At 36.5% G+C, this 25,843-nt stretch overlaps 2 protein-coding genes across 4 annotated transcripts; one reads left to right on the top strand and one right to left on the bottom strand.

Moving 5' to 3' along the window:
- Window positions 1-4,277: 4,277 nt before the first annotated feature.
- Window positions 4,278-25,587, bottom strand: LOC134814747 (prostatic acid phosphatase-like). 3 transcript variants are annotated; one of them, XM_063822946.1, is made up of 14 exons: window positions 25,501-25,587; window positions 25,202-25,297; window positions 24,882-24,989; window positions 24,193-24,270; window positions 23,598-23,672; window positions 23,270-23,371; window positions 19,017-19,121; window positions 18,773-18,902; window positions 12,498-12,580; window positions 11,843-12,054; window positions 11,631-11,719; window positions 6,930-7,038; window positions 5,904-5,934; window positions 5,442-5,527 (listed from the first exon to the last, which is right to left on the bottom strand). In XM_063822946.1, the coding sequence occupies exons 1-13, from the start codon at window positions 25,573-25,575 to the stop codon at window positions 5,910-5,912; spliced, it is 1,287 nt and encodes a 428-aa protein (XP_063679016.1). In that variant the 5' UTR covers window positions 25,576-25,587; the 3' UTR covers window positions 5,442-5,527; window positions 5,904-5,909. The 3 variants fall into 3 exon arrangements, with proteins under 3 accessions (XP_063679013.1, XP_063679015.1, XP_063679016.1); XM_063822943.1 differs by lacking the exon at window positions 5,904-5,934 and having other exon boundaries at window positions 4,278-5,527; XM_063822945.1 differs by lacking the exons at window positions 5,904-5,934; window positions 19,017-19,121 and adding an exon at window positions 19,174-19,278 and having other exon boundaries at window positions 4,281-5,527.
- On the top strand, window positions 15,343-16,893 carry LOC134814748 (isatin hydrolase-like). Its single transcript, XM_063822947.1, has 5 exons — window positions 15,343-15,487; window positions 15,672-15,980; window positions 16,105-16,224; window positions 16,321-16,449; window positions 16,621-16,893. The coding sequence occupies exons 1-5, from the start codon at window positions 15,343-15,345 to the stop codon at window positions 16,803-16,805; spliced, it is 888 nt and encodes a 295-aa protein (XP_063679017.1). The 3' UTR covers window positions 16,806-16,893.
- Window positions 25,588-25,843: the final 256 nt, after the last annotated feature.

Here is a 25,843-nt window from a genome sequence, read left to right as displayed (position 1 = left end):
AATTATGAATACTATCAATTTTGACAAAAGCAATTACCCAACAATTTAAAACTAACGACCAGGTTCACAGCTGTCACTTGTGCTAAAAAAGGATGGGCAGCTCATTCCACAGCTGTATCATAATAATGATAGCAATGAGAGAATTCAATTTTAATAGCAAATGAAACATAACTGGCCTTACATATTGTGTATGCATCATTTTTGAAATCCTGATTTACCGAAAACAACCATTACTTGTACTACACAATAAGAGAAGATCTGTCAGGCCAGAATTTTGATTCAAGCCCCTTATCCACTATGACAGAAAGTTTCAATTGTCAGCATTTTCAGTTTGTGTCTACCAAGTCCCAGGACGATCCCATAAAAAATACAGGAGATAGATTTTTAACTTCTAAAAATAGAATTAGACATACGCGCTGTCCTTCAAGGACCCATAACTTTGGCAAGGACCACTACTTTTGGTAAGGTCATGAGCATCTGGTAGATCTTACTCCCCTGTTTTTTCTCCCTGATCCGCCGAATCTGGACCCTTCTGGCCCCTTTAATGGATTTCTGGAGAGAAGAATTTCTGGAGAGAAGAATTTCTGGAGAGGTGAATGACATCGTTCATGTTCTATCCTGCAAAAAGGGATGCTATGTGCCAATCAGGCAATATATCTGCTAGCGGACTAAAGCAAAGACAGCATCATCTGAGTGCACTTTCTTTCATGTAAGGGTGTCTTCTCCATATAATGCATCAAATGTTAGTTGTTACTGTCAGTCTTCTAGCACTATGTGGGAGAAATGTAAAGGAGAAAGGAGACACATACCAACAGTGGCGTAACGTTACCTGTTGGTGCCCCCGCTGAAAAAGTGTCCCCCAGTCCCATGTTGGCACCCCCTCCCCTTTTGGCACCCCTCCCTATAATTGGACAAATTAGATGATTAGGCACCCCCTAAGATGGCGCCCCCTGCACAGCGGGGTCGGCGGGGCTATTTGTTACGCCACTGTGTACCAAGATAGGGAACTGGGAAACAGAGAAGGGATCATTTGAACCTCTTGTCTTCTTGGCACGGGGGCCTCAGGACCAAGGTGCACCAAGGTCTTAAAGAGGGTGGCAGCCAAAATATCAGATAAAAGCAATATATACATTCAATTAAATCAAGCAATGCAATTGGCAGAGAACAATCAAATCAAGTGTTGCAATTGGCAATACATAGGTAACGGAAATGGTCCATTACTACCAATATCTTTAAACTTTAAACAATCAAATATATACACACAATTTTCAAACACACATGACCTACTCTATCATAGGGGCAGGGATTAGACCTTTTATGAGACTTCTGATAGACGAGTATCATGTTTGTAATCCATCTTCTTTCCTTTGTATTCACGTAGAGCAATAAGAATCTTATCCTCATCCTCACATGCCTTACCATTAATATCTCTCCTTCCTCTTTCTGGCTATGAGGTCCGCTAGTCAGTTGGCAAACCGCTTTCAATTAGACATTCCTCCAGATGTGAGAAATACAGCCGGGGTGAAGGTAGCCTTCTCCACATTCAACACTATCTCCAAGTACTCACCCTTATTCTCGTTCTCGTTCGAATATCACATAAAAGAGGTGAGGAGTATGCTCTCATTCCATATCGCAAGTCATATGACTGTTAACATTATTCTTGGTAGTTCTTGTTTGTGGAAATAAGTGTGCACAATATTGAAATTTTCTTTGCTTGTTTATTGTGTCCTAAAATAAAATTTCTCAGAAAACGACAAATATATACCTAAAAAACTGTATTGAAAAGGCATAAAATAACTTATTTAATATCAAAGTATATATCATATTTGATTGTAAATCTGCATATTGGTATGAAAACTTAGTTAATTTAATTGTGCTGCTGTAGCATTGTTGTGTAATTTATCAAATTTGACCTCGATGCTTGCCATCATGGGATCTAGGCAACATCAATAATGGTTGGTGGACGATGAATGAATTGGTGGTTGGGTTAAGTTTGATCGGACAGTTATGAAAAGTCTAATGAAAATTATTATTCATATCCATTACAACTAAGCACTAATTGTGGCTACAAGAAGATAAATTTTCACAATTGAACAATCAGACAAAATGATGGATGTAAGCTATCAAAATAGCGGAATTATATTTTGTATCTTGATAAGGCATTTGCTAAACTATAAACATGTTACAAATCATTGTCAGCATGCAGTAGCATATCAACCTAGCGCAGCTTTGTGGTTACATTTTTGCCAGTTTAATCTTCAGGATGACAAATACTGTGAATTAAATGATAATTACCGTTTCTAATATCGTATCAGATACGCTGGCATAGCAATATTTGATAATATCTAGTAAAATTGTATTTATATATTTGTATATTGTCATGTTTTTGATGCAAAGAATAAAAATGATAGTTAGCGTGGCGCGTCGAAGTGATATGGCGTTTCCAATTAAATTAATGTACTTCCAATTAAATCCTTTGATTCACAATGTCAATCCTTCGCATCTCGCCGATCTGCATAAGCGCGCGCGACCCAGTAGTGCATCGCGCTACAATTAAATCCTTTCCTTAACTTTACACTTTATGTTCCAGTAAATAATAATTCTGGTTTATAGTAGTCAATTTAATAAACGCTTGTTTCGCGTCGCCGCGCGCTTCACATTGACATGATAGCCATGACTGACATCTTACGGTTTTACGTGTACTATACTGCGTAACAAGCTTGTTTCACAAGCGAGAGGGATCTGGTTAGCTGAGTAATCGCGCGGCGCACAGCATGAGTGGGACACATGTCACATAAGTGCCATGATGTGACAATGAGTTGTTGTCAATGGATTATATATATTAACCCTGAACCCGGCGCGCGATACTTCTTACTTGGCCTTCCTGCGCCGCGCCGAAGTAGCGCTTGCGGGTCAGTAGACAGTCTATATAAAAATAGCCATGGTTAATTTAATCGTATACACCACTCACTAGTTAATTTGTAATTTGATTTGTCGCTTCTATGCGCTTACTTTATTAATATTTGCGCAAAATAAAATTTTCAACTTTGCCTGTAATTAAATTACAGGCAAAAGTTGAAAATTTTATTTTAAAAAAAATAATCAAAATGACACTATTATGGAAATTACAGTGTAATTTCCGTACTAGTGTCATTTTGATTATTTTTACATAATTTTCGTAGGGTCGTCCAGTATTTGTTTAAATTAACATTGCCATTCAGCCATTGCATCGTCGAAGAGTTGTGCAAACAGCAAAGCAACTTAGCGCGCTTATGGCATATAGTAGAGGCTCTTACCACTTACGGGCATTCAGGCATTGTCTGCTCGATACGCTAGGGACCCCAGATACACCATACTAGACGTATTTTTGACCGTAGAATCGATTAAAAGTAGTTTCAAAATGATTGGACTGAGTTAGCACCGTTAAAATTGCAAAAAACCGATTTTGGGGCCAAAAATAGGCCAAAAAAGCATGTTTTTTGATAATTTGAGCAAGTTAATTTTGTTGGCATGTCGGCAAAATTTGCATGAAGGTAGCTAAAAGACAGCCGCACAAGCTGGTATAAAAATAAAACAAATCCCTCTATTTTAGTGCAGGTAAAAACCCAAAAAAGTGGTAAAAATTTTGACTTTTTTGCTTGAAGTTTGAATAATTTTTTGCAGTTGTATTAAATCAACCCAAAAATAGTCACATCGTGTTACCCTAAATTTTTCCTTTCCGAGAAGTACCCACTTCATATACTTTATCGAAGTTTGAATATTGTCACTCCGCAAGCGTTTTTGCCAAATTTTCGACGCGCACTACGCGCAAAAGTATTTAGTTGTTATCAATTGGCACCCGCGCGTTCATCATAAATTTCAAACAGCTATAACTCAGCGAGATTATGTCCGTTCTAGCTCATATTTTCACACCAAATAGAAAATAATGTGATCTTATTGCTGACAAAATATGAATATAATTACTTTATTTGCCTTAGAGTAATAGACTGTCAAAGTTTAAAACGCGCATTGGTATAGCACGTGACAAATTTATACTTCTTAACATTTTATCGATCCTTAGACATCATACTATTGTGTCCAATAAGCGGTTAGGTCTCTAAACTCGTAGCAGAGAACTCGTCTTTTTGCCCGTAAGAGCCTCTACTAATAGGTAAATTATATTATACTTGGAATCTGCTTTTTAGTTTTATTTGTTTCGGTTGTTACATGTTAATTTGTGAATGTAACGGTATGTTGGCATTCTCAAAACTGTTTGCCATTATTCAAAAATACAGTTCTTTCATTGCTTAATCAATAATTACAGTAAAACAATGTACAACAAATAAATTTTTCACATAACCAATTAAGGCTTGAACTAGCAATCAGTCCAAACTGCAAACAACTGGTTCTTTGGTTCAAAGCCTTGAAACACCATACTCATAGTTGCTACAATATTATTATTTCAATACCTAATACCTTACATTAAACACCAAGGCAAAGCGAACTGTACGAAATTCACTGTTAAATTTCTTTTGCTTACCTTTCAAAAGTATTTTTCTTCCCGGTACTAGCCAAAGTTTCCCACCAGCCTTTTAGACCGGATCCCAAATTTTCTCAAGCTTGCTCGAGCGGATCCCGAATTTTTCTCAAAAATGCAATTTCTCAAATTATTCCCGTTAAATTAAAAATCCCGTTTCCCGATAAGCAAGCGTACCCACTTTTGAAAGGTAAGATCCTATTCTTATGCTGCTACAGAGGTAAGTAAATAATGTTTGGAGATCTGGAATTCTCTGGGTTGTTACTCAGTTCCCCATTTTATGTTTTATTACTTAATCTGATTACGGTATTAGTGATACATAATAACATTATAACATCACGATATAGTTACTTCGAAAAAATACCGAAATCAAAAGCTTAAAATCTTTCATACGGTTACAATTATTAAATGATTACCTAGACATATCTAAACTACATTTATAAAGTAACAGCAGAATCATATACCTCTTTGGCTCCCACTTCTTTGACCTGTCTCAGACATTAGCTCAGATCGCTATGAGACAAAAGTCTGGAGAAAATCTCTGCTGACAGAATAAGAGCAAGAAGGTATTAAACAAATATTTATGAATCAGCCCAAATTCATATAATTATAAATTTTCAAATAAAATTACTCAAAATACTGACTGTACACATAATCGACTATCAAATGATTAGATATGGTACAACATGCTTTCTGAAAAGCTCGCTCTTATAATAAACTTTACAAGCATCATGATAATCACGTTGAAATAACTGTCATAATCAAAACTGTGATTACCATCTAAACAGCGGGGAATTATTAAACATATTTAAAAATCAGTAGCGAATCTAAACGTAGAAACACAAATGTCTGATACTGATGTCCAAAAAGAATAAAAAGCTCATAATTAGTAATAATAATTAGTCATTGAAAAGATAAGTATAAAGACGAGACGGAAGGCTTGTTTAGTTGTTTTAGTTCCTTGATCAGTAATCCTCCTGTAATAGAGCCCTCACTTGATCGGATTCGGAGCTGAAAGATTAAAATGTGAAATTGTTACCTTATTCATATCGCTAGCTAATCATCATGAATCTACTTGGTTTTCAAGCTTGTGAGATTACATATTATCGAAATGTAGATCAACCGAATCTGATTTCTTAGTCAACAACCAACATCATTCGATCACTGCACACTGATCATTACAGAATTATGGGATAAATCTTCAATTTAACCATAATGTTGGCGTCCAAATACAGATAATTCATTGATCATTTTATATTTATATACATTTCTAAACATTTGTAAACAGGTCATGAAATTATGAATCATGGAAAAGTACTTGCTCAAAAAGCCAAACATTGTTTGAGACAATCGTACTGAGTCTTGATTTTAAACAAACATGGCAAACCTTTTACTAAGCGAAATTCTTGTATTTCTGCCTAAATGTGATTTTGTTCAAGACAAATAAGCAAGATTGATCATTAAAGGCACATCCATTTAAAGCGGCTTATAAAATACCTAATGAAAATTGCGGGGTCCAAGTTTGAATACCGCCAACAGACTTGACATAGTCGTGTTTCGACCTGTAGCAAAGTCTGCTAGGGGTCGTTCAGATATCGTCGGCGTTTTATAAAAAGGGTTAATCTTAAAACATAAAAATAATCGTTTTGAGTTATTGAAGTTTTTCCCAGTATTTTGGGTCCCAATTTGTTCAATCATGAAAATCAATTTCACGATGTTTTCTGAAAAAAGGGGAGTAAGATCTACCAGATTATGTTTATGCTTTAACTCATCAACTCATCAAAATATTGACCCTGGCCACAGTTATGGGTCCTTGAAGTCAGCGTGTATGTGTAAAGGCCCAACTTTGAAACGCGATATTTGAAAAAAAAAACTAGACAGTTATTTTAGAAACTTTCAGCCGTTTTATAAATTGAAGTTTATATTCCAATAAACTGTGGATTAAATTTAAACACCAACGCGCAGCGCGCGCCCCCCTACTGACCCTTCACCGACTCCTAGATCCCTTAACAGCAATCCCTGGTAACCATCTACCAATCTGGGGATATGCCGTTTAGACAATACCAGTTGCCACAACTGGGACAACTAGAGCGGCTCAACTGCGTTTAAGTCGTTTTTGAAATTTCTCCATTTTTCAAGGAATCTATTAGAATTAGATATTTTGTAGGGTGGTGGCTGATGATGAAACGTATTTTTTATAAAAAACGTCGCCGATATTACGTAACCACTTTTTGTCCAATTTTAAACCCCCTCCGTAATCAGTTTTACACATAGTTATTGTTCAAAATTTTACTAGCGTAATCATTTAGAAACCCCCTCCCTCTCCTCAGTGATTACGTAGTATGTGAACGACCCCTTAACTTATGAGGAATGTTACTAGGAATGTTACAAAATAATAATGACAGGAACTTACCCAGGATATAAGCCAGCTCTCTGTTTAACTCGGTACGTGTAGAATATTAGCATGGAGACGGAGGAGAGACAGAGAAGGATGGTAACACACAGAAGAAGGAACATCATGTCTAGGAGAGAAGGTGTTAGGTGTTATAGTTTGGTTTGGTTGGGGACTGGCCCGTGGTACCAGCCAATGTTTACTCAAAAAATATATATAACATCAATGGTAATAAGAAATTCATCCCCGTGGGGCACATGCATAAATATAAAATGTAAATGCAAGGAAGGTTTATAACTTAAAGTTTTATTTTCCAATGGTTAGTAGGTAAAGATTAAAAAAGTAAAACAAGACTGAGCACTTCAAAATTTGTAGAATTTGTAACTTGATTTGAAATACGCGGCGATAATAAAAAATGTCCAATGTTGGCAGTGTAATTTATGAGATATGCGACGTTTATTGAGTGATGCATAAGTGTGTGCATATAATCTAAGATGTAGAGACAAGGTTATTATCGGCATTTTGGTTTATGTTACGCTTTGATTTTCTTAGTCCTGTTATACAAAATAACATGAAATTAGGCCATTCGTCTTCGATGTTTTCATTTTGCTGATCGATGAGCATAGTTTTTATACAAGTTTTGTAAATGTTCAGGTTAAATAGACTAGGCGGGGAAGTTGCTGCAACATTATATCGGTTTATTGCTAATAATGGACCTTTAAAAAATACTGAGTTGTTGTAAGGGTGTTGACCATACTTTTCTGACCATTGTGTAGTGAGAATAGAATCCAGGTTAGTATTAAATAATGGTGCGCTTTTGGGAATTGTTTTCTTGAGAGACAATGGTACTAGATTAGGAAAGTTTTTCAATTTATGCATTAAAATGAGTGCGTTCTTTACAATGATACTGTGTACTGTCAATATTTTATGTGAATAAAAGCCAGACTTGGTACTTGCTGGGGGGATACCGTCCTTGTACCAGTAATTGACGAAACCAGGTAATACTGCTCGAAGGCCCATTTTCTGTTTTACAAAAAGTGATTCAATATGAGACTTGGCAGCAAAACCCCATACAAGGCTGCAATAATTAAGGTGTGACTGCACAAAACTTTGATAAATTTGAAGACGTGCTTCGAGAGGCAGATATTTTTTAAGTTTGTACATGACTCCTATGTATCTGGACATTTTCATTTTCATGGCAGAGATATGATGGGACCAGTTTAGTTTATCATCTATTATAACTCCTAAAAAACGGGCTTCTGTTTTTCTCTCAATTGTGACACCAGAAATTGCCACATCACGATAATTAAGATTTCTTTGTCGAGAGAAGATCATATAATTTGTTTTCTTAAGGTTGAGAGCTAAACCATTATTATCTACCCACTTAACTAAGGCATCGCTAAGAGTTATTAGTTTATCGTAAACTTCATTAAGATTTTCTCCTATCAGGAAGATGTTGGCATCATCTGCGTACATAATGAAATTGGCTATATCTGATATTTGAGGCAGGTCGTTTATGTAGATTATAAAAAGTAAAGGTCCTAATATTGACCCTTGAGGCACGCCGTATAAAATTTGGTTGGTCGAGGATTTTGACGAGCCAATTGATACAAACTGTTTCCTGTTAGTGAGATATGACTTAAACCAGTTTAAGGCTTGACCCCTTATGCCGTAATGGTCCAGCTTGCGCAAGAGTATGGAATGATCCACAAGGTCGAAAGCTTTGCTGAAGTCGATTAAAAGAAGTAAAGTTATCTGCTTTTTAGACATTGAATTAAGAATGGTGTCTTTTGCGTTGAGAAGAGCATGTTCACAAGACCTACCCGGGCGAAAACCGTATTGGTTTTCACATAGTATGCTGTATTTATCTAAAAAACTTATAACTCGGTTATGCATTAGCTTTTCAAATACTTTAGAGAAAGAAGCAAGAAGAGATATTGGTCTGTAATTTTTTATGTCAGATTTAGATCCACCTTTGTGAATTGGGACCACCTTTTCTTCTTTCAAAGCCTGTGGAAAGATCCCCTGTTCAAAAGAACTGTTGACAACGTGGGCTAGTACACTAGTAAAACTGGGACAACTGTTAGCGATTTTTAGAGGTTCAATTTTAGTGTCTAGTGTGGCTTTATTCTTAAGCAGGTTTATGACGTCCTGAATTTCTGTGGCAGTGACTGGCTTTAAGTAAATACTACTTGGAGTGGCGTTGCGAAGTGTGCTATGGGTTCCACCAGGATCAAAAGTGGTCCTACTACTAATTTCAGACTTAATTTTTGGAGCGATGTTTGAGAAGTAATCGTTAAATTTTTCTGCTACAGCTGCCGGAGTGCTGATTGAGCCGTCTTCGTCAGTCAGTTTTATTGAAGTAGGTTTAGATTTTTTCCTATTTAGAAGACTGTTTATCATTTGCCACTGCTTCTTAGAATTTTCTTTGTTTTGCTCAAAAAATTTTTTGAAGTGCTTGTTTTTAGCTTTATCGATGTGTCTATTACAAAACTTCTTCAGACGGTCATATTTACTGCGGTTACTATCAGATGGTTCCTTAACAAAATCATAATATGACTCATTTTTACGTTCTATAGCTTCTTCGAGCTAGGGCAGCATCCATGGTTTCGGATTAACACGTTCATTTTGTCTTCGTGATTGTCTTTTTGTAGGATAGGCAGACTCGTAAATCTTATTATAAGCCGTATTTAAATTATTGAACTGTTCGTTGGCATCATTGGTATTGTTAAAAATTTCTGACCAACTTTCATTTATAATTAAGTCTCTGAATTTTTGATTGTTGGTGTCGTTAAATCTACGTGTTTCAGTTTGAGATACATTTTGTGAGTTAGACGCAGAGCGGTAGCTGCTGGTTGGCGTGTTATCAAGATTTATTGTAGTGACTATTGCTAAGTGATCAGACATATCTGTCGTTAAGACGTTACAGCTTATTGTATCCTCAAGATTGTTTGTGTAGATGTGGTCAATAAGCGTGGCACTATGGTCCGTTAGGCGAGTTGGGCGTGATACAATTTGAATAAAACCGTAAGAGGACGCAATATCTATAATGTTCTGACATGCTTGGTCGCTGCTGTGCTTCAGTAAATCAAGGTTGAAATCTCCATGAAGCGTCATATGTTTACGGGTGTGTCTCCCTAGGTTGTGCAGCGTATTTTTGAAAATTTCTAGAAACGCTTCAGGTCTCCTAGCGGGAGAACGGTAAACATTGCCAATTATTTTCGTTCTGTTGTATCCTTTGCACTGATGGAGCTTGATAAATTGGAATTCGCCACTAGTATTAGTTGGTTCAGGGTTTGGAGTGAAAATATCAATTTTATCATAATCGACTACACGTTTGTGTACATAAGTGGCTAGCCCCCCACCTTTTCCAGATGGTCGAATTGGATCCTGGATAAATGGTTCATGAAATCCATCTAAGGTAACGTCGTTTATTCCGTTCGGTAATTTCCCTAAAGTGCAATTCGTTTCGTTAAAACACAATATATCATACTTATCATAAGTCTCAATATCATCACGTAGTTGATCTATATTCTTAATAAGGGATCTTATGTTCATAGAAAATGTTTTAAGTTGAGAGCAGGTAGATTTTTTCACGTTACGTTGTTGTTTGTACTGACAACTAGTTAGGAAAGATGAAATATTGCTCCAAGTTGAATCTTGATGCTCTTCGTTGGTCATGGCGTCGCCAATAAGATTAAATCGACTATTCTGATCGTACGGATTGAATATGTCACTATTAAGTTTACTGTAGTCGTCATAGATTTCATAGTAGGTTGCGTGAAATCCAGGAATGATACTTTCACAGCAACTCGTACAGCCTAAATTATCCTTAAAACATTTGACATGGACATTACTTTGGCACCATAAGCATGTGCGAATATTTCTAATAGAGTAACACCAGCCGCTGCAGCTTGAACATTTGATCTTGACTTTGTTTTCAGATGTAACAGTGGGTTCCATTTATAACTAAATATTATGATTATGATACTGATAGTATATAAAACTATAGTTCAAATCAGATTCTTTCACGAGAACCGGAGGTCCTGTATGCTACAGAATCGTGATATGATTTAAAAGTAAATTATATTATTTTAAGCTAAAATCGGATAATTAAGTGAAATAAAGTGTCCTTATCTAGGGCCTTATCAGTATGATTTAAATAACTGATAGGTGTTAGTAGTATATAAATAACTAGTAGGTGTTAGATGTTATAGTAGGTGTTAGGATGCTGATGGTCATGCCGGACACAATGTAGGTAAACTATAAGTAAATATATATCAATAACCAATAACCATAAGATAATTTAACTTATCTTTGTATTCTTATTTAATGAGAAAAAATACATATTTTCGATAGTCTGGAAACTGTCAGTTACAAGCAAATAGTGTTCTATAAAAGAACTAATATAAATTAACTTCGATTTTGGGTACATGCAAATTGCAATTGCGAATTCCCACAATGACTTCTAACTCTAATACCAGCAGATATATAATTGAATATAGCTGATAGCAGATACAATACGTATGTATCTAAGTTTCTGCTTGAAGTCTTCTGAATCAATGTAGAAATTAGAATTGCAATAATATTGATGAAAATGGTACCGGCCGGCTTGAATAATTCCTTAAAAGCTGTGAATATTGCAAGAAGTCATTTATGATAAAAAACAACGAGAAACTTATATTAATGGTGATGAAAGTAGAAGTAGATTAAAAAACGTACTTTTGGACATATTTGGGACAAGATCTGGTAGTCCAATCCTACATTGGTCTCGATAATCTTCCTCAGTCAGGTCGAGTTCACTGTTCACACTGTGGAGTTAAGTTAATAGTTTCTTAATCACTTAATTGATTCACTTAGTCACAAAGGCTGTGACACTGAATCATACAAAAGCATAAAACTGACCAAACATGCATCTAAAAACAATGACTTACGCGTAGAACTGGTCGAGAGTACAGCCAGTGTCGGTGCACCCAGGTAATTGGTAAGTAATCAGGTCCTGATCCTTGTGGTGACGAAGGAAAGTCACCTCATGCTCCCCATTCTCTTTCTCCCACAGCTCTACCATGAGAACGGTAGCGTAGGGGGTCTGTACAGAGTCGTACACTCCGAGAGTGGTCAGTATAGCAGCCAGGGTCGTGTCATGCTGAGAGAAAAGATGGGTTACTTACTTTACTTTACGTTATATGATCAGATTACTTGGGTTATATGATCAGATTACTTGAGGAATAGCAGCCAGGGTCGTATCATGCTGAGAGACGGGTTATATGATCAGATTACTTGAGGAATCTTGGCAGAATGGAAAACAAGCATATGTCCTGTTTTTTTGTTCTATAGTAAACGATGGAGGAGGTTTCATCGTTATTTTCACCATTGAACTAAAAGTGAAGGATTGAAGCCACAAATTACGACTGCATTGCAGATTTGTCGATACTCGATATAAATTAATTAGGTACTATCGGTGAACCATGAATTTCCGCGTTTATACAGCATCTTATTCTGTTCATTACGCTGGTTTTATATTATTTGAATTGCGAACATTTTGATAACAATTTAAAGATAATTTCGTTTATATGTGGTTTGACTTACCCCAGAAAATAGAACAAGCTTTACATCGCTAGAACCGTTCGCAGCATCTTTTACTCTTGTCTTAAGCTCATTCAGCAGAACACCTGAAAGTTATTTGGTTACTGACAGTCCTGGGGGGGGGGGGGGGGGGGGGGGGGGATTTACTGATTATAACCACATTCAACTTTTGAGGACTGGATAAGTGTTAATAAGAGTTCTGATGATGAATTAAACTGAGTCACTACATAATACAAAGTTTTTGTTATTAATCAGCTGTTAAAATCTATCATGATAATTTTACTGATTTTGCCTAAAGATCAATTAAGACGCATTTTTCTTCTTAATCTCCCTATTTGAGAATAGCTTTCAAGTTGTGTATGGAGAACAAATGCAGTAACAATGTTGTATATATATATCTAAGGTTAATTGTGGGTGGCGTCGTCTGCTTACAGTGCTCAATCGGCAAGCCGAGAGCTAGATACAAAATGAAACGACCGGTTGAGTCAGACAAATGTTTCAATCATGTAATGATACAAAATCATGATATCATCAGTGACCCTCAGAAGTCAGAACACTTCCACAAGTACGTTTATTTACGCAGCGTAAAACGTGATGATTTGTAATCAAGTTACTGGATCGTGACTTTATTTACAAAGCCAATTATTTACAAATAATCAGTTACACCTCTCACTTTCTTTACCGGTAGTAGTACCGATACTATATACCATGTCAGTGTTGTGATGTTGGTCGTAACAGGGTCGATTTTAGACTTATTTTTTGGATAATATGATGACAGAATATAACCGTAGCTTTTGCAACTTTGTTAAACGCTCTGTAGTCAGTTACTTGTAATCATACACAATATTACTGTCTTGTACTGCATACCTTGTGCCTTGTTTTATTTTAAATATAAATGTGGAATATTTGGGCAAATTTGTAAATAATTAGGGGGTTAGTTCATCCAGCTTTGGGGATCGCCGCTCAATGTTTGATTTTTCGGGATTTTGAAGTTTGAACTTAATAGGGAAATGACAGGGAATGTATTAAATTTGTTCGTGTTTCTGAGAGTGCATAGATCTGCTGCTATCTCTCTGTAGTAAGTTTTGAGTGTAATATAAAGCACGTAATGTTATCTTGCAGCTCATCAGTAAGATAGGTAATAGATTTAATCGAGTCAGTTCCATAACGGTCACGCACATTTCATTTTAGTTGTTCTAGCACGAATAGTTTCTAAAACGTTTCTTGCATCCTGCATGAGACTGAACAAATTAAACGATCCATATTCCATAATGATGTTATCATAGTGATGAATAGAAGGTAACTCAATTCTCTTTATTAGAAGTTTACTTAGTAAACTGGAGACAAATTAATATCAACTAATGATATGCAACTACATAGTCCTCAGAAACTAGGAAGTAACATACTCGGTGATATAAGTGTACAAGGTACAGTGTCAGGGAATGTGTTGTCTTGTGTTTGTTTTGCAGAGTTTACAAAAGTTTTCCGTCAGAGAAGCCTTCATGTTACACTGACTGTTAACTTCATTAACACTGTATAGTTTTAATGTAAAGGAGAGAATTGGTAGATTTCTCCTAGTTAACTATTGAGTTCACTGATTGAGTTGTTACATTTGTAATGAGATCAATTCCGCGAATATCGCGACCAAAGATACAATTACAGGCGATTTTGTTCATTTTTTGTGGTCTTTTCGCCTTAGTATCCACATTTAAACAGATATAAAGCTATAACTTACAGAGAATATGTAGTTTAGGCTTACCTTTCACATAAAGTTATTCTCATTCACAAATATTGATATTTGACTAATTTATGGGCCGAAATCTATTAAATTTTGTGTGTATGCCAAAATTTGGGTATATGGTTTTTGGCTCATTACTCAGTCATATTGTGTCCAATCTTGATGAAATTTCATAAATGGCTTCAGGATACCACTAGCTACAAGAGCATCTTAAACCTGGGTTTTGGACATGTTCAGGGTATTTGGTCAAATTGGGCCTAGTTTGGACCAAATATGAAATATGGGCGTGGCTGCACCGCAGGCGCCGTTTGGCGGTTGGTGTCCGGGACCCCTCAAACCTCAAAGGTTTGATCACCGGTCCTAGTTTGTTGGTCAACTGCTATCTCGAAATCAAGTTTCACAAAAAATACCCATTGGCCCCCCCCCCCCCTTATCCCTATATGAGCTGTTTTAGGTGACCGTTAGAGGTTTCCGGGTGAAATTGTGAAAGGTTTAACTTTTCCGCAGTTGTTTAAAATGTAAGGGTTTATTTCAATTTACACATTTTGAGTGTAAGTTGGTTGACTGGCTGAAAATGAGCCGTCCGCTCATTTGTACCTGACTTACAGCCAGGCCTGTGGTTGGTCCTCGCGGCCACAGGGTGACTGCTAGTTGAGTGCCCATTGCATTGGCGAGACTGCGGGTCACAGTGGTGCAAGCAGATGCGTTGTACCGTCACGCATCATGGCGTGACCGTGTTTGGGAGTATATCCGAAGAGCTTACTTTTTAGTTACCCCTTAATTACTTTAAGGGACCCGATTGACGATAGCCAGTTCGCTGAGCACTATCCTCGGTGAGTAGACACGTCGGCTTTCTATATTCGCGTCAAAAGGTTTTCTCAAACTAAGAAGTTTTATCTGTTAAAGTTCACCATTACATTTCATTTCCATTTGATAGTTCTCCTTTTTCATAACTTCGTTTCATTTCTATCATACGGTACGCCCTACCGTTTCGTGCTGCGTGACTAGAGATAGATTAGCAATTAGCATAGACTTAAACCCTAGGAACCCGGTTTTCTATATTTTTCCCCTTAGTCCCGTTCTAACCATCCCTAAAACAACAATAGAAAAATGAACCACTCTATCCTTCTCATCATCCTACTGGTCGTGAGAGTGCAAGCTGAGCTTGTTGATCTGAGTCACATTTTGGATGAGAACGCGAGGAATTGGCCGGTAGAAGGCTACACTCCTTTCAAACACTCTGTCCTGGCTCTCTGTAGGTCCAAATTATAATGTGCCAATTTTATAATTCTACTATGATTGGCATTGAACTTTACTACCACGAGGGTCGATTCTGGCATTAAATATTAAATAACGACTCCTATATTTTAACAAAAACGTGAGTACTTAGAGCTTTAGAGTATACGATTACGAATTATTTCCGAATTACACTGTTTCAGATGACCAAGATGGTGCGTTTTACACCTCGAAAGACATAGAGATGACAGAGCACTTAGGGACTCACATGGACGCTCCCTACCACTTTGGTAAAACAGCCTGGGACCTCGCCTCCATACCGATAGAGAATTTCGTGGTACCTGTCGTTAAGGTAAACGTGAAGGAGAAAAGTGCTAAAAATAGGGACTACATGCTGACGGTACAGGATCTCCAGGATTGGGAAGAGAAGCACGGCGCGGTGCCAGATAATGCTGTCGTGCTCATGGAGACAGGGTGGGGAGATAAGTACACAGATACGGAGGCTTACTTTGGTGAGGGGGTTATTGTATCTTTTGGTTTTTATCAACATACAAAATTTGTAACTACCAAAGATGTGTACTTAGAGATTAATTAACAATTGTTTGGTGGTTTTTCCTAAATCTTACCGTTATACAGGAACTGCAATGGACCAAAAGGCAGACAATTTTGACTATGATGCGTGGGTAGCGGAGATCCACTTCCCCGGCTTCAGCGCAGAGCTGGCCACAAAGCTCCTTACTGATTACAAGATTACAGGTGACTTCCGTTACTGGAAAATCTCAGTTTGAAACAGGAAACTCTTTTAATTTAGCCATAAGGGTTGTTTCATATTTATATCTAAAATACCTTCAGGGGTTGGTATTGATACAGCATCCATTGATGCTGGAGTATCTGGGGCGTTCCCGGTACATAACACCTTGGAAGCAAACAATAAATACGGACTAGAAAATCTGTGCTGTTTGGATAAAGTGCCAGAGAGCGGTGGGTTCTATAATTATTTTTGTTTTTAAACTCTAATAATTTAAATACCATTAATAGTATTTCAATTATTAGAGTTTTCTACCATAATAAAAAATGATGATTCCTCAACAAAATATGGACAGTTTAAATTGACATTTACTGAAAAGGGTTTGTCATCTCCTATCGCTTCAGGAGCGACACTGATAGCGATCCCTCCCAAAATGACTGGCGGGTCGGGATTCACCATCAGAGTTTTAGTGGACACGGACTCCAGCTATGCTTACAAACAGAGCGGCAGGATGAGCGGCGCCGGCACTCAGAATTTGAATGTTTGCGGATTCTTGGCATTGTTTTATTTCATCTTATATGTCCAGTAATTAACCCACTCGTTTTTAGAGATGTTTCTCCCTATACTGTTGCTAATTTTTAAGTGACGATTTTATTTTATTTTGGTAAGTACATGTATTGATTTTCTAGTGTAATAACCATGGATTTATGAATAAGTTAAATTTGGAATAAATTAGAAAAAGTTATATTATTTTGTTACTCATTAACTGTGATTAAAAAAGAAGGTACCTAATTTTACATAAGCTACAGCCTATAACCTTAAACGTGCACAAATCCCATTAAGGAGATAATATTTATCTTCAGTAATTACCCACCAAAGAGCCAAAGGTTGAATGTTTGCTTCTGGTAAATTCAAGGACAAAAGAAAATCGCGATTATTTAGGCCAAACTAGCAAAATCGTGGTGAAATCGTGGCGAAAATCTCGAAAAAATGTCCACGGTATTTCAAGTGAACAAGTTGTTCTTAGGCACATGGTTCTGGAACAAGCAGTCCTATGGCATATTATCATTATGGTTATCGGACAGAATGAGGTTAAAATCACTTAACATCTTTAATTCTATCGAGTAGTGGTAAACTTTTGCAGCTCAGTGGCTTTTTGTGGGCGACTTAGTTAGAGGCATGTATCCAGCATTGTGTCGTCCTTTGTATAACTATAAGTGATTCACCATCACTATGTTCGTAGAAATGTATCCTTTACCCTCATGAGTTGTAGTCCATATTGTGTTCTCATTGTTCCAAATCTCACTTTACAAATTAACTGCTAGCTACCCTTATGCCTAACACATAACATACGTATTATGTTATTTCCTCGTGTTTGCCTTTGTATCGTCTTCTCGCACAATTCCTTAAGTGGGGTAAGTCATCGTCATGTGAATGTTTGCAGTTTTCCAGACATGATTGATTGGGGTGTCTACTGTCTAGTGGTTAACTTTATGTCTAGTGGTCAACTTATGTCTAGTGGTCTAAGTTTGTATGTCTAAGTTTTAGGGACGTTTTTGGCTAACAATGTTACGTCAGCAGACGAGTGGGTTAAGAAATGCTTGTGAAAGTGGATTCCTTGACACACGCTGTATACCTCTTTTCGCGCAAAGCGTCTGGCGGCCGACGTGTAGCAATGGATTCCTGGAAACCAATTTTTCCACGGTTCATGCTATCCTGATCATTATGAACTGAACATATTTTTTTCGGTTTTCTAAAGTCCGCACCCAGTAGTCCGCACCTCTGCTCTCGATATAGGCTCTTACTAATTCGCTCGCCCAAAAATTTCACGTGACTTTGGTTTTTATGGTTTTGCAACCGTACAAAACGGTTTTACATAAACCCTAATCCCAACCCTAACCCTAACCATAACCCCGAAGCTATCCATAACCCTAACCCTAACCCGAGCCCTAAACAATCGAATTCATGTTTTACTAGCATGTCACGTGACCAAAACGGTTTTTTGCCCATAACTCTCCAGGGAAGCATTTTTAACCTACGTCCTGGGGGTGATGAATCAGCGTCCAAAAATACACCGATATAAATCAATTTCATACCCAAAGGGCCTTTTCACAAGAATTTTCTTAAAATTTGGGCGAGCGATTTAGTAGGAGCGCTATTGTTCATGTTTCATGCTACCCTGGTCATTATGAGCTGAAAATATTTTTCGGTCTTCTAAAGTCTGTACCTACATTCGAAAGGCTGTGGATGTGATTGGTTCAATATACCTATAAAAGAATGTTATATTTCTCCTTCGGATTTAAAGGAGAGTGCGCAAATTTGGTCCTCAGATTTAAAGAAAAATGCACAATTTGTCGCGGAGAATTGAAAAAATCGTGATTCGTCACGGCAAACGTAAAAATCGCGATTTGTCCCGGAGAATGGGAAAAATCGCGATTTCGCACGTGCTGCGATATCTTTTTGACCTTACCACCCAGTAAAAGATATTCAGAAAAAATAAACAAAACATGTTGAATGTTTGCTTCTGGTTTAATACAATCTGTGACCACATCTCACCTCCAGAAAGAGCCTTTTCTTTGTTTGTCATCATTCCGAAGGTTTTCCAATCCATATCAGCGTACGGGGTGACTAAATCAAACAATCCAGTCTTAACATACTCATCTTTGTACGTCATATTGTGACTTTTCTGAAAAGGCAGGATATCACAAAAGGTCCACTTATCATACTACTGACTGTTTTAAAGTGTAGTCTGGGAAGTCTAGGTTGCACCGGACAATTTAGAAAAAACCAGACCACGAACCTCGCAAAAGAGGGTATCGTAGACGTTGGCAATACTGCGGAACAATTCCCATTGATCCGATTGGTATTCAATTCCAGTTGTGTTAAGGATCTTTTCAGTCAAATGCTGAAATAAGAATACTTAGATTAGTAATTAGCTTATTAGATAGACTACGAACCTCGCAAAAGAGGGTATCGTGGACGGCGGTAATAATCTTGAACAATGTCCATTGATCTGATAGGTATTCAATTCCGGTTATGTTAAGGATCTTTTTACTCAAATGCTGAAATATGAATTCTAAGATTTCTGTAATTAGCTCATTAGCATGCATGTTTACTGTTTAGTTACACCATATTTGTAAATATCTACGGGTGCATGAATAGAAAATAAATTAAATTATACTGTTATATCTTGTGTTACTATATATAGTTTCACTTTGAGCAATTTCATTCTGAGGCAGAATTGATCCACATCTTCTAATATAATGACCATTGACCACGTCATATTGAGAGTACTTTTCTTTAATTATAATTTAACCGAACTGTTTAAACCGAAGTTACAATCGACTGATGAATATACTAATATTGGTTATATCCTGAATGGGTAAGGAATTCTTCACCTAAATCAAAAGGATGGGAAGTTGGACTTCTCAACTGGAGGTAGGTACGCGACGATGAAGAACTAATAAATCAAATTAACGAATAGCCGCGCGTACTGTGAGTGCTTACTACGCGCGCAATCTACTTTGTGTTATTGCGAGCTACGTAAACCAGAAGTACTTGAGACCAGAATTGCCGGATTTTTGCCGGATAATCGCGCTGCAAATTTCCCAAACTTTTCCAAAATATCACTTGAAATCATGGCCAACTGTCCGCAAAACTCGGCAAATATTAACAGGACAATACCAACTTCCACATATACCACTGTGAAGTAATATAGACATAGCGATTACTAGGTAATACCTGAAACACAAGGATAAGTTTTGTTATTTGGCGCTGATTTTTTTGCCGGATTCTTGAATAACAGAAAATCGTATTGATAGATTTTCTTTAAACTCTTCAAATAGTTAGAGCACTATAATACGGTCAATTTCAGGGAGTATAAAAAAATTTCTTCGTCTGTGAGTGGAGATACAAGGTCAAACACAAGAAAATATCTTCATTTGGCCAGAATTTTTGCCGGATTCTTGAATAACGGAAAATTGTATTGATAAATGTTCTTTAAACTCTTCAAATAGTTAGAGCACTATAATACGGTCAATTTCAGGGAGTATAAAAAATTTCTTCGTCTGCGAGTGGAGATACAAGGTCAAACACAAGAAAATATCTTCATTTGGCCAGAATTTTTGCCGGATTCTTGAATAACGGAAAATTGTATTGATAAATGTTCTTTAAACTCTTCAAATAGTTAGAGCACTATAATACGGTCAATTTCAGGGAGTATAAAAAAATTTCTTCGTCTGTGAGTGGAGATACAAGGTCAAACACAAGAAAATATCTTCATTTGGCCAGGATTTTTGCCGGATTCTTGAATAACGGAAAATTTTATTGATAAATGTTCTTTAAACTCTTCAAATAGTTAGAGCACTATAATACGGTCAATTTCAGGGAGTATAAAAAAATTTCTTCGTCTGTGAGTGGAGATACAAGGTCAAACACAAGAAAATATCTTCATTTGGCCAGAATTTTTGCCGGATTCTTGAATAACGAAAAATTTTATTGATAAATGTTCTTTAAACTCTTCAAATAGTTAGAGCACTATAATACGGTCAATTTCAGGGAGTATAAAAACATTTCTTCGTCTGTGAGTGGAGATACAAGGTCAAACACAAGAAAATATCTTCATTTGGCCAGAATTTTTGCCGGATTCTTGAATAACGAAAAATTTTATTGATAAATGTTCTTTAAACTCTTCAAATAGTTAGAGCACTATAATACGGTCAATTTCAGGGAGTATAAAAACATTTCTTCGTCTGTGAGTGGAGATACAAGGTCAAACACAAGAAAATATCTTAATTTGGCCAGAATTTTTGCCGGATTCTTGAGTAACGGAAAATTGTATTGATAAATGTTCTTTAAACTCTTCAAATAGTTAGAGCACTATAATACGGTCAATTTCAGGGAGTATAAAAAAATTTCTTCGTCTGTGAGTGGAGATACAAGGTCAAACACAAGAAAATATCTTCATTTGGCCAGAATTTTTGCCGGATTCTTGAATAACGAAAAATTGTATCGATAAATGTTCTTTAAACTCTTCAAATAGTTAGAGCACTATAATACGGTCAATTTCAGGGAGTATAAAAAATTTCTTCGTCTGTGAGTGGAGATACAAGGTCAAACACAAGAAAATATCTTCATTTCCTACTTTACATCATCTCTCTATTACCATGTTAGACTTATTAAATTTACACAGTAGGTTCCTGCTTCAGCAATAAAATTTGTGGTTTGAAAACTTAGTTTTAAATTAGTTTAAATTTTAAAGTCTCTATTCTATATAACATTTATCAATACAATTTTTCGTTATTCAAGAATCCGGCAAAAATTCTGGCCAAATGAAGATATTTTCTTGTGTTTGACCTTGTATCTCCACTCGCAGACGAAGAAATTTTTTATACTCCCTGAAATTGACCGTATTATAGTGCTCTAACTATTTGAAGAGTTTAAAGAACATTTATCAATAAAATTTTCCGTTATTCAAGAATCCGGCAAAAATTCTGGCCAAATGAAGATATTTTCTTGTGTTTGACCTTGTATCTCCACTCACAGACGAAGAAATTTTTTTATACTCCCTGAAATTGACCGTATTATAGTGCTCTAACTATTTGAAGAGTTTAAAGAACATTTATCGATAAAATTTTTCGTTATTCAAGAATCCGGCAAAAATTCTGGCCAAATCTCCAAATGAAGATATTTTCTTGTGTTTGACCTTGTATCTCCACTCACAGACGAAGAAATTTTTTTATACTCCCTGAAATTGACCGTATTATAGTGCTCTAACTATTTAAAGAGTTTAAAGAACATCTATCAATACAATTTTTCGTTATTCAAGAATCCGGCAAAAATTCTAGCCAAATGAAGATATTTTCTTGTGTTTGACCTTGTATCTCCACTCACAGACGAAGAAATTTTTTTATACTCCCTGAAATTGACCGTATTATAGTGCTCTAACTATTTAAAGAGTTTAAAGAACATTTATCAATACAATTTCCGTTATTCAAGAATCCGGCAAAAATCCGGCAAAAATCCGGCAAAACTCCAGAAGATGAATCCGAGGTTGTGGAAACATTTGTGACAGATTTGGAAACATGTTTTTTGGCTTTATATGTTCGTGAACTGAGCTGGATTTGCCCCTCCTGTGAAATATTTCCCTGATTCATGGAATGAATGAATGAAATGAACATTGTCTTAGAATGCCATGTACTGCGCTAAAACCGATTGGGATCGATTGGTATTGATACCAGAAGTATCCCTGGGAGTTTGGTGTGTCAGAAAGGGCTCTGGGGCAATGTTTCCATTCTGGTTTCAGAGTAGTTGAGAATGTGGAAACATTTGTGACCGATTCCGCACATGCCGCGATTTCCTTTTGTCCCTGAAGAGAGATGGTGGTCACAGTATCGAATCATGGTGGCATTTCTGGCATTCGTGCCATTGTCCAGTATTGATGATGCGTTTGAAGCTCTGTCAGTACTTATCCTTTACTCGGGCCAAGCCCACTGTTCAGGAGTATTTCAGGGCTACTCGTGAGCAGCAGGTGACAACTGATTTCCGGTAGCCGTTTCTTTAAAAGAAACTTTCAGACTTTTTTTCTCAAAAGACTCACATTAAAAGTAGTTTGACTTTCTATTTTGTTTTCCTCTAAAAGTTTTATAAAAACAAATAATATTGAAAAGGTGATCATGATTAACTCATTGTGTTAGATCAGATGAGAGGTGGAAATATTCTAATCACCTAGGTATTCTAGGGGATGACTGAATACCTACTCAGCTTGACATTACTTTAACTCAGTGCATCAGGATTTCCGGAAACGCGAAGAAAAGGTCAAGAAACGTCCTAAACAGGATTAATAATACACACACACTGAGATACTGATGGGAATCAACGAGTGACTCTACTTTGATAAATTATTTGTACGAGTAAAATATATTCGCAATACGCCCTAAAATTAATAAGTTGGCCATCCACTGCCTTCGACACTATTATATCTAAATAAGATTAAGCTAATATTATCAAATATTTGTTAATTTTAATATTATTATTTAGAAATAATCAACAAACCGTTCGATTTTCCATGAATGATATAAACTCTTCGTTTTGTTTTATAGTTTTAGGGAAATTGGTGGCCCAGTATTCACAATTATCGGGTGTTCCGTCCAACATCTGACAGAGAACAGGGGTTAAAAATAAACTTTAAGCAAAAGTTTCGTAACATAATATTAAGTCGCTTGCACCCTGAAAAAATCACGATTTGATAGTCAGATAAGTATATTAGCTATTCTACCATATTGATCCATTTCTTCAAATATCTTTCGTTTTGTTGTTATTGTGTAATATTATGTTGAGATTTGCTTACTACTATTTGTTTTTTTGTGATATTTTAACTTACCGGTTCATAAGACCTCGGTACAGTGTGTACTGGTATAGGTTGCCATACATCAAGGGGGCTGTTAAGTGTATTTTCCTGAAACAGTGGCAGTTTAACTTCTTATCTCTACATCGCCTGGATTCAGCAGAATTAGTAATTGCGGTGCAAAATATCAGGTTACCATTGATTGTGGTTTATGCATGTCATAAAATGTCTCCTGAAGAGCCCAGAAAGTTCCTATTGTATCGAAGATACTGGCATACTGATATACTGAATACTGATATACTGAAATACTCACAAAGAAAAAAATTAACGCCTTAATTTGGTAATTGGCCAAATTGGTGCTCAGCTTCCAAGGCCTATGATCATATTTGATGCATGATGTCGCATCTAAGTTGCTCAGTATTTTAATAAACAATTTTGAAGATCTTTTCATTTTTTCAAACAGATCTCAAGAGCAGATTTCAAAAGGGTGGTCCTTGCTCGTGCGTAGATATGACGTCAGAAGGGAAGGTGCAGCGCATCTAATTTCAATGTACAAAAATGCTGCATCAAAGAAAGTGTTTAAAAAGAAACGGAAAAGTCTAGGATAATCCAGAATTGAAAATGAGCTTACTTTAGGAGGGAACAGCCCAGCAAGCATACTTTCTGCACTCATTAGGGTTCTGTCTCTATCCGTACTGCGTGCATACACCTGAAAATTTTGTTAAGAGCTTTTGTGCAAGCGATGAGCTACGATTTTGGTATGCACAATGAATAAAAAGTTCTGAGATAACGAAAGATAAATGTAATATTCTTGTATATATTTTCAAGTGTGACACAAATTCAATGAGTGTCATCTTTTAAGGATATCCCGGACCTAGTAATCTTATAAACTGAATGGTAGATATCAAGGACCTCCAAGTCATAGAACGTCGTTCCTTTAAGGCCCTAAATTAAAGGCGCATACTCAAACGTTATACCAGAATAACCTAAATCATAAATGACACACCTAAAAAGGTCAGATATGTTGAATGTTGCTACACGACACACGTACGTTACATGTTTAATGTATATATTATGTACATGAAAATACATGAGCTAACGCCACTTTTTCGGGTAAATTTAGACTAATTGTACATAATTTAAGTTTTATAAATCTCTTATAATGTGCATTTATAAGACAATACATTATTACATGTGTAAAGAGTGCCCTGAAACCAGCATGTATGTCGCATGATACATAATACATATACTGATATACTTATTCAGACTAAAACAACACGTTCATCAAGTAAAAATTGAGGTTCCTTAAAAGAGGCTTACCTCTCCATATTTATAATTCTCGTCTAAATCAAGGAAGGTTTTCTGTTTTGGATCAGTGTAGCGAGCTCGGAAGAACTTGCCATTCAGCAAATGGTTCTCCATCCCAATCTGAAGATGAAAAGAGCAGATTAGAACAAAACTTGGCGATTTTGCGAACCTACGATAATCGATAACCTTTGTTCATATCACAGAAACTTTTTTACATATAAAGAAATTATCCATAAAGGAAAATATCATATTATTATGATCGGATATTTATTGCAATCTACATCAGTAGTTGTTAAAATAAAGTATAAAGGGTAATCGTCAGTATTACGCACCGGAGTGAGTTCGCCAGGGCCCATAGGCCAACTTGACACGTTATAAATATCACTAGGTATCATGCCGATAGCTGATCTGTCGCCGTGCCTGAACATCTGAAATAGTACATGTATCGTACACTCAATGTGTTATCCAGACGCAAGATGTTGCTTGTGTTGTTGCAGAAAAAGGCACGTATACCATTCACAGGACGAGATAGATTAGGCCCGGCCATCCTCAAACCAATTTTAACGGTTACTTTTTACAACCAGATACCCGACTTTACTTAATTAAGGTATAAAACATAACATTCACTTACGAGGATAGAAAGTTTAAGCTTGTCCGCGGACAGGGCCGAAAGGAGCAGACTGAAAAATAACGCTAAACTAAACATCCTACACTGCAAATAGTTTCGGTTACTGGTTAGAGTGAAACACATTGTTAAAACATTGTTTAATTGTCTGAATTTGAAAGTTACTTGAAATTTATTCCAGGAATTTGATGATTCGAGTTTAAAATGATGTTGTATGTCAATCTACCTGTAAATATTGATGTGTTTAAAATTCGAAGAGAAGGCATACGTCTTACAGTCCACAGTGTACCTAATATTTGTTGAAATTATATACTACGGTACAGTCCTCAGACCGTAAGGCAGGCACTGC

This window comes from Bolinopsis microptera, chromosome 5 (genome assembly GCF_026151205.1).
Source record: "Bolinopsis microptera isolate Bmic1 chromosome 5, MBARI_Bmic_1.0, whole genome shotgun sequence".
Classification (NCBI taxonomy): domain Eukaryota; kingdom Metazoa; phylum Ctenophora; class Tentaculata; order Lobata; family Bolinopsidae; genus Bolinopsis; species Bolinopsis microptera.
Note: the sequence above shows the minus strand (reverse complement) of the source record. Positions and strands in the feature narration are given on the sequence as shown.